The sequence below is a fragment of the Salvelinus sp. IW2-2015 genome, unplaced genomic scaffold (genome assembly GCF_002910315.2).
Source record: "Salvelinus sp. IW2-2015 unplaced genomic scaffold, ASM291031v2 Un_scaffold1672, whole genome shotgun sequence".
Lineage (NCBI taxonomy): Eukaryota > Metazoa > Chordata > Actinopteri > Salmoniformes > Salmonidae > Salvelinus > Salvelinus sp. IW2-2015.
Window position 1 is genome coordinate 47657 of NW_019943075.1, and position 10148 is coordinate 57804.

Here is a 10148-nt window from a genome sequence, read left to right on the forward strand (position 1 = left end):
AGATACTGTACTTTGGACAAGTTAAACACACTGGGCAGAAGGCTACCAAGGTTAAAGGGCCATCTGTAGTACAGGGACAGAGCAGACACCTCACCAATGTTCCTGTAAACAGACAAAGGATAGGGGTGGAGAAATGCAACCACCCAACCATCCACTGGACCAAAAATAAAATGTACAATGCTTTAAAAAAATAATATTCATTTTATGTAAGCGTGAACAAAATTTAAAAAATTAAAAACAGGGCAAAACAAGCTCACATTTTTTGTCTCTGACAGGGCAAGATGAACAAGGCATCCGCAGGTCACATTCAATAAGAATCAATAGGCACATCAACCTTAATAATGCAAAAAAAAACACAAAGAAATGCTCATCCAGCCCTTAATTCACAGGGGAGTCAAATACAGACTTATTTTTGTTTTAATATGAATGCCATTAAAGGATGGACTGTTTAAAGTAAGACCGGAATGGAGCCCAAGCCTCATTAAACAGTTTGGGGTTCCCATGTGTATTGAATTACATTTTTTCTAGTTTCAGAGAGCACAACACATCTCACATCCAATATTTATAAGATGGGGGAGCTGCCATCTTCCAGTTCTGTAGTGTTAGCCGTCTAGCTAAAAGAGTTGTATAAGCAACAGTGTCCGACTGGATTCTTGACAGGGGGGTCCCTATGGGCAATACTCCAAAAAGGGCTGTAAGGGGAGACGGATCTATAACAGTGTCATATATATCAGAGAAACATTTAAATATTAATTCCCAGAAACCTGACAGTTTGTGACAGCCCCAAAACATATGATACAGTGTGGCTGGTTCTGTTTTACATCGGACACAGGTAGGATCAAACTCTGAGAATATTCTTCCCAGTTTGGCTCGGGGCCTTTTCAACAATAAGATGTGCTGTATTATTTAAAAAGGACGACTATAAAAAATAAAAAAATTGTAACCCAATTAAAAAATGAATCAATAGTCAATAGTAAAAACTACCAATAAGAACATTGTGATTATGTACAGTATTTATCAGCATTTCATTCCTTGCTTCCACTAGTAGAAAGTCAGTCAACTTCAGATATTACAGATTAGATAGTAGAATAAAAATGGGGGGGGGGGGGCACAGTAATTAAGCTGCTGCAAAAATTTAACTTTTTTGGGCGACTTGACAAAATTCCATAGAATATGTATTATAGATCTGCCTGTTTTAAATGAAAGAAGTTCTTATGAGCCCTATTCTATGCTTCCCGTTAAGTTTAGTTTTTTGCGTCTTTAACATTGGTTTGTACACCAGCTTCCAACAGCTGACAATACAATATTTTTGGTTTATGAAAAATATTCACAGCGGTTTAGATGATAACAATGATCCTCTACACTATACTTGCTGGTTTTGTTACATAAACTGAAATTAGGTTATACTATTAGAATTTTTTCTAAACAGGCAATGGCGGAGTGATTTATGCATAGTGCATCTTAAACTGGCTAATTAGCTTGCTAATTTGGCCTGATATAATTTTAGGCCTTACACACTGGTCAATTTTTTACGTGACATATTTGAGAGGATAATTAATGACTAATGTGGCAACAGATATATTTGTCATTGGGTGCATGCAAAATCACACTGACATTCATTGTATTGAACATTTTTCATCACACTGTCACCATGGAAGGTACAGGAAACAGCCCAGCATTTCATAAATGCCATGAAGGCAAATGTGGCACACTCCACGCTGATACTGGTCTGCCTGACTATGAGTCGGAATTACAATATGGAAATGATCCAACAGAGTGCAAGCCTCAGAACAAGCAGTCTCTTTATTATGAAACTGACAACAGAGCAGTTATCACCAAATGGGGCTTAATTTGGGATACATGATGTTTCTAATATATATGCCAACATCCTCCCCCCCAATCGGCCTTACCTTGGTCACATTGCAACCTTGCGGAATTTCCCTAATGCTGAATTCCAAATCGACCTCTAGTGCCATTCTCTAGTCACTGATCTGAAAGAATTGGACCTAGGTATAAGAAACTTGATGCTTCATCTTTTCTTTCCATAGGRTGATTWGAATAACCACCACATCCAATCATTTCAGGTCTACCYGAATCATGTAGCGGTGTAGCCTCCAATTCCATCACAGCTGCTCCATAGAGTGTGATGTCATGCATGTTGTCTCGTCATCCTTTCCCCCCGTCTCCAGGTGGGTGCTGTGTGCCAACCACACGGAGCCGGTCAAGGGTTTCCTGGGACGATTTCTGCGCAGGAAGCTGATCGAGACAGAGATCAACAGGAACATGCGCAGCAATGACCTCATCAAGGTCATCGACTGGATTCCCAAGACGTGGCAGCACCTCAACGGCTTCCTGGAGGCCCACAGCTCCTCAGACGTCACCATCGGTTAGACAATGCACGCACGCATGCCCACACACACACTGAGTTCACATATTTCTAAATGATRGTTTGAACATTGCACACATGACACTTAATAAGTGTATTTTGGTGTTGTGACTTTGGCTATGTGCTCAAACTGAAAGGCGCTACGTGGTCAATCAGACGTCTGCATTGGCCGTGCAGCATTTACGGTGATAGGGGCTCTGCAGAAGTCAGGGCATTCATACTTCTTGCACTTCCCTGAGCAGCACAGAGCTGTTAGAAGTTGTCGAGGAAGTGAATTTGTGTTTATACCGGACCTCCCGCTGCCACCTACCGTCAACCAATCATGTCAATGCGGAGCTATACTGAGCCCTCCGCATTGTTACAAAATTTGAGAGGCGCACGGCGATGCGGTACAGAGCTCAATTTGGCCTCTGCGTCACACCATCCGTACTGCGCCTCCGACCACATTTTCCAATCAAGCATTAATTGTCTCTGATCCAGCAAAACACACTGAATGTGTTGTGTTCTGCCTACAGGTCCCAGGCTCTTCCTGTCCTGCCCCATGGATGCAGATGGCTCGCGGGTGTGGTTCACTGACCTATGGAACTACTCCCTGGTGCCTTACCTGCTGGAAGCCGTTAGAGAAGGGCTCCAGGTGGGTACAGACGGAGGTCAAAGGACACAAAGTGGAGGGGTACCGGTGTAGGGTGAAGTTGCCCCTGTCATCAGCATCTATGATTTCTCCTTTCGCTTAACTCATTTCTCGTTTTGTGGCCACCATTACAGCTGTACGGCAAGAGGGCGGCGTGGGAGGACCCGTCTAAGTGGGTGAAGGACACCTACCCCTGGAGATCTGCCTCCTTGCAGCATGACAGCCAGGCCCTGCTCCAGTTACGGCCAGAGGACGTGGGCTATGACGGCTACAGCTCCTCCAAAGAGGGCGCCTCCTCCAAACAAGTGTCACAGAGTGACACGGAAGGAGACCCACTGGTAAGGAGAAATGAAAACAAAGCCCTGAAATGCTGAAAGAAGGTCCAGTATGGGGATTTCGCTCTCATGGTGAGCGAGTGTTGCACCTTTTCCTGTCCAATTACTTAATTTCCTTCTATCGTGTTTCGTAGCATCGTTAAACATTATTGAACATTATTGAATTAAGTTTCCGCCCTGAGCCCTTCAATCAGCACTTCAGTTTTACAGTCCTAGGACTGAGCAAATCAAATCAAATGTATTTATATAGCCCTTCTTACATCAGCTGATATCTCAAAGTGCTGTACAGAAACACAGCCTAAAACCCCAAACAGCAAGCAATGCAGGTGTAGAAGCACGGTGGCTAGGAAAAACTCCCTAGAAAGGCCAAAATCTAGGAAGAAACCTAGAGAGGAACCAGGCTATGAGGGGTGGCCAGTCCTCTTCTGGCTGTGCCGGGTGGAGATTATAATACAAGACTGAGCCAAAGAGTATCAAATGTTCATAAATGAACCAGCATGGTCAAATAATAATAATCACAGTACGTTGTCGAGGGTGCAACAAGTCAGCACCCAGGAGTAAATGTCAGTTGCTTTCATAGCTGATCATTATGAGAGTATCTCTACCGCTCCTGCTGTCTCTAGAGAGTTGAAAAACAGCAGGTTCTGGGACAGGTAGCACGTCCTGTGAACAGGTCAGGGTTCCATAGCCGCAGGCAGAAACAGTTGAAACTGGAGTAGCAGCAGCAACGGCCAGGTGGACTGGGGACAGCAAGGAGTCATCATGCCAGGTAGTCCTGAGGCATGGTCCTAGGCTCAGGTCCTGAGAGAAGAAGAAAGAAAGAAAGAGACAAAGAGAGAATAGAGAGAGATACTTAAATTCACACGGACACCGGATAAGACAGGAGAAGTACTCCAGATATAACAGACACGTAGCCTCCCGACACATAAACTACTGCAGCATAAAATACTGGAGGCTGAGACAGGAGGGGTCAGGAGACACTGTGGCCGCATCCGATGATACTACCGGACAGGGCCAAACAGGCAGGATATAACCCCACCCACTTTGCCCAAAGCACAGCCCCCACACCACTAGAGGGATATTTTCAACCACCAACTTACCATCTTGAGACAAGGCCGAGTATAGCCCACAAAGATCTCCGCCACGGCACAACCCAAGGGGGCCCACGTCAGTGGTCCAGAAAATATAGACATATTGGTTAGAGAGCTAGCACAACACAATGATTCAGGGCGGCAGGTAGCCTAGTGGTTAGAGAGTTGGGCCAGTAACGAAAGGTTGCTAGATTGAATCCCCAAGCTGATCTGTCAGATTTGAATCCCCAAAATCTGTCGTTCTGCCCTGAACAAGGCAGTTAACCTACTGTTCCTAGGCCGTCATTGTTCTCAACTGATTTGCCTAGTTAAATAAAGGTTGAATAAAAAAAATAAAAAACACGATGAAGACTGAAACAACAGGCATGTTCTAACTGATAGCTGATTCTAACTGATTTAAATGACCGTTTTTATTTGTACAGTGATATGTAAATAGACTCATATGAAAGAGTTTGCTAAGAGTTTTTACATTTCCTGAAGCTAAGTGAAGTAACATGAAGGAGACATGTTGGTGGACATAATAATAATAAAATAATAAACAATAAAAAAAAGGAGCATCAGTGAGTAAAGGTGGAAGCCAGTTTCCAAGGACAATAACAAACGTGACCGCAAGGATGACTCTGTGTCTTTTGAAAGAAGAAAAGACAAAGGGGGATTTAACACAACCCCTCCCCCCATAGACACACACACACCACACACAACACACACAACTAAACACACACTACACACACATCACACACACTACACCAAACCACACACACACAACACAACACACACACCACAACACACCACACACACCCACCTACTCGACAGCGACACGACAACCCATTAAGCTCTGAAATGTCAGCAGCTCGTTATTCGGATGACTACACTTTAATTCCACTTTGTGCGTCGTGATAAACCGTGTGGCAGGCGATTCCTGGGGAGTTGAATAGGAATGGGCTTTCTCTGTTGGCCACTTAATCCTCAACACATTACTGTGTAATCATCAGAGGAGGCCTGCACAGAGCTTCCCAGCCCTGGCCGCTCGCCTCCCTATAGGCCCACCAGGACCATTACAGGGAAAATGAAGACCGCTGTGCCCGGTGCTTTCCATATATGGTAGGAATGGGCCTCTCCGTTCCTCAGGGCCTTGAGGATCGGCTGGTTTTCATCTTTCTTTTAAAACCACGTCTTGTGTGCAATTAAGCACGATGCAAGTGGAAAAAGCAACTGACACTCGGGCCCCCTGGTGTCTATCTCTGATAAAGGACCACTGCAATGTCACCTTAATGATAATACCCAGTCTAAGACCTTGTWGTTGTGATAGTGGACTCTGAATAGCAATGTGGTGTTGGCTCTCTTTTTGTTTACCACTCTTTTTATTGGTTGTTTGTTTTCTGTGTTTTCCAGATGAACATGCTAATGAGGCTGCAGGAGGCGGCCAACTACTCCAGCGCGCAGAGCTGCGACAGCGACAGCGCCAGTCACCATGACGACCAGCTGGACTCGTCGCTGGAGTCGGCGCTCTAGACGAGAGCTCGGAGAGGAGACCTCAGATGGAGTGATGGAGCGGAGCGCTTTTCAGCGTAGCGTCAGCGAGACGTGGCGGCTCGAACACTTCCAGGCACCCCACACATAAGACAGAGAGATGTGTGTAGTCAGGAGATGTCTGTTAGCGGGGTTGGGGGGAGTAAGCCCTCTYACAAAATGGAGTAGATTTTTGTGTATGGTGATTGAGACACAGTCCTCCATTTCTCCACTAGATGTGGCATCCCAAAATGCAGGCTGCACGTACACAGTGAGAGACAATTATGTCTGTGGTTCTACACCATAAAACTGGAATTGACATTATAGTTTTATTTATGTTGATTCACAGTTGTTGTATTAACTACGGATGTTTACAAGGGCCAAAAAAAAAGGCACGTATCCCTCGTCAACCGCCTCAGACGAGCACATGTGCTGTGTCCTGCCAAACTGTGTCCCGTGCTCAAACCTGTCCCTAGTTTACAGGCAATGCCAAGACCCTCCATACACCACTRGCCAACAAGCACAAAAAGAGCATTGTGTGTCGTCCAACCAACTGCTACTGTGAAACAATGGGCAGTGCCAATGTTACCGTTTGATTTACTGCCAAGTGCACTGCGACGTGTCCGTCCACATCCACAGAGTCCTTTTAGGRTTTTCACACTAGCAGACCAGTTGTTCACCCTTTCCTTAAAAGWTCGACAGCACTATACCAACAGATGYGTGATGCAGGGAGTGATGGCTCCTTCAATCCAAGGGCCAGGTCAAGAACAGTACAAGCCTGATATTGGTGCTTTCTCAATGCAAAGCTCTGAGACAGGGGGTGTATTACTTCAGCCTTTGGCTCCCTGCTGACCATCCTGAGTYGATAGGAGATTGACAGGAACACACACTTCCTGACACACAACCATTCAAATGAAGTGGTCCCATATCGTCTCAGTGGGTGCTTTAATCTTAAAGGAGAGTTTTATAACTACTTTTAGGCCAAAATATCTCACAAATCCTGTCAAAAAGTATGTTGCCCAAAACCATCCACTTTTGTTTCTGACAGTWATATTGTACAAGCATAATGGCTGTTATACTGTATTTGCAAGTAGAACTGACCAATTGTATAAAAGTTCAAAGGGGTGGGCATTTTTTTAGTTGTTGCTTTTACCCAGTTGAGCTGGGTTCACTTGAACTGTCATGAGCACAACCCGACCCTTTTGATTTTATAGCCTAAGGAGCATGTTTTAAGCTTTCTAGGGGGGAACATTTGAAGGAGACTTTTACTTTTACATAACAGCGTGTGGTAGGGACAGAAGCCATTTTGGATTTTGATTGTCCTTCCTCCATTAATGAGTGGGTTGGTTTTGCACAGTTAAAGTGGGGGTGTAAATAATAAAGTATTGCACAGTGAATCAGAGATGCATTCTTCCCTGTTGATGTTATATTACGCTTTAACTCGCTGAGAATTATTGTACGTTGCAAAAAAATACAAAATAGAAATGCAAAAACCAACAAGCTGTCAGAAACAGGTGTATGTCTTGTGGTGATTGGCTGTCTTGCCTATGCAGGAGGCATACGATGTACAGTATGATATTATTTTTTTTAACGCCGTATATTAATGTTCACTAAGTCACTGATTTGAGGAGCAAACCATTKAATMTATCAAGAAAAGCAAATCTGGTCATTGTRACAGATTTCCCTTTTGTGTATTCTCTGGAACTAGTATTTGGTGACACATCCCCCTATTCAACAGGCGAAAATTCACTTCACAAAGCATTACACTGTAACATTTCTGAATATACTTTCATTCAGTCTTGTATTCACCGGTTTTAGTAGAATCCAATTTTTTTGTCATCCCATTCTGAGGTACTATTTACCTGCTGTTGTGCTATTTTAATCTCAAAAAACAGGTGCTACTGGTCAATAAATCTATCAGATTCCATTTTCTGCAGAAATGTTGTCACAACCTCAGGACAAGCTCTTGTTGTCATCACTTGTCTGTGACAAATGTATTTTTTATTTTGTTTTTGCACGCATCATTGTTGGTCTACGCCATCAGTCTGCATCTAAACTTAGAGCCTGACACACACACACACACACACACACACACACCAACACACACACACACCACACAACACCACACACCACACACACACACACACACACACACACACACACACACCACACAACACAACACACACACACAAACACACACACACACACACACACACACACACACACACACACACAACACACACACCCACACACACACACACACACACACACACACACACACACACACACACACACACACACACACACGGATTGTCGGTAAGACATAGATCCCCTCCAACACAGCAGACATCTAGTCACTGCTCCCCGCTCCCCTAGGACACCATCAGTTGCCTAGTTAACCAGATGTTTTCACAACACAAACAGTGTACCATTATGTCATGGTGACACCATCAAATTGCAATTACATCTTAGTTGAAAACATTGCATTTACTGCTTTGAGAGAAGAGTTTCTTTTTTGTTGAAACATTTGTCCTTAAATGTTTTATATTTTGTACATTTGTATGTAACATATCGTGTAAATAGACAGAGACAGCGATTTAAATCATCTGGAGGGATTTTGTAGTCTTTGTAAAGCCCTAATAAATGGTATTTGGTGTCACATGAGCAAACAATGCGTCCTGTTCTATCTCATGTCTCTGTTCATTTTTTCTCCACCATATCTTTCCTCTAGTGCAGACTCGGAGATAWCCCAAACAAATGTTAAGACACACAACTGGTCTTACCTTTATTTACGGCCGCTCTTTGCTACTGTGCAGTTTTATTTGAACATACATTTGTTTGGGATGTAACTTTGTTCCTGCCAGAACCAGCACCTGTATCTGGACATAGAGTACAGCTGMGGACAGGGMTTCCACTTAGTTCTACAACTATGSCTAAACTTAACATTAACCTATCCCTCATAGAGAATCATGTTGGGGATGGAAGGTGCTGGCTGGGTAACATTATTGTGCCCAATAGATTATGCCACTATAACCGATTACTGTGCCAACAAGTGTTAGTCTATCATTCAGCTTTGGCTTACCTATCCGTGTCAGTGAGCTACTGGATGAGTAATGGCCAACCCTGTGAGCCACTCCAGAACTCTGAGTGCTCTTGATCAAATACACCATATTTGAAATTCTAAAAAGCTCACTTGTAAATGAGTGTACGTTCACATTATGTTGCTAGTCCAACAAAAGCCGGCGTCAATGTTCGCTGAGAAAGATGTCAGCAACTCCAGGCCCAGTTGTGTTAAATGGCCAATTGTTATTAACATGGGTTCCTTCAAATGTGCTTCAATTGATTTAAAAAAAGAAAAAAAAAGAAAATTTAAACATCGTTTCTGAAAGTACAGAAGAGGAATGATTAGTAATTATAATACAATATCAGGTATAAGCAATACTACAATTTTACAATACATTTATATTATGAACTGCTATAATAGTAAGCGGTTACATTGATAATGGGAGATTCTCAATTGTATCCTTCTTGCGTCCTCTCTCTTTGCCGCCTCCTCAAAACCCATTGCATGAGAAAGCCAGAGGTCCCGCCCCTCTGACCCTTTCTTCCATTGGGTTTTGAGAAGGGGGCGATGAGAGAGGACACGAGGAGAATGCAATTGAGAAAAGACCCTTGAGTTATATCTGCCAGTAGTTACATGGGGAAACCTGACGATTCATTGGAACCTGATTGGAAGAATTTGGGAAGAAGGGGGTTGTGAGTGAGGGTTGGAGGTCGGAAATGGCGGTGAGTAGTGCAGACGAAATGGAGAAAAGGTTGGTGAAACAACAGCTGTGCTGGAATGAGGACAATATGGGTGTCAGTTCTGATGCTATGGAGCGGGAGGATGAGGGTCAAGGATCGGAATGGTCGGTAGTGGAAAGACATAGGAAGAAGAGAGATCATGATACAGAGTAGTAGTGGATTTTCTAGTAAAGAAAGCATAAAGAGGGCCATGGTAGGAAGCAAGAGTAATGAAGTCTTGGAGTGGAAATGGTGATGGTGTTTGATGAGACCACAGGGCCTCACTTACACCCTATCTGACGAACTAATGCCGTAGAGAAAGAGGAAGGTGAAGTGAAATTAGCTCGGCTCATTGGAAATGGTAGATTGTAAATATTGTGTGGTAGTCCGGCTCAGCAAGAGAAGATACTGGA

The 10148-nt window shown here is 43.6% G+C and overlaps 1 protein-coding gene across 1 annotated transcript in view; it reads left to right on the forward strand.

Moving 5' to 3' along the window:
* LOC112071635 (neuron navigator 3-like) overlaps positions 1–8048 on the forward strand; it is a 48562-nt gene extending 40514 nt beyond the window's left edge. The window contains 4 exon segments of the mRNA XM_070439464.1: positions 2190–2386; positions 2902–3020; positions 3152–3355; positions 5836–8048. Coding sequence (XP_070295565.1) covers positions 2190–2386; positions 2902–3020; positions 3152–3355; positions 5836–5955 — 640 coding nt within the window. The 3' untranslated portion in view covers positions 5956–8048.
* Positions 8049–10148: the final 2100 nt, after the last annotated feature.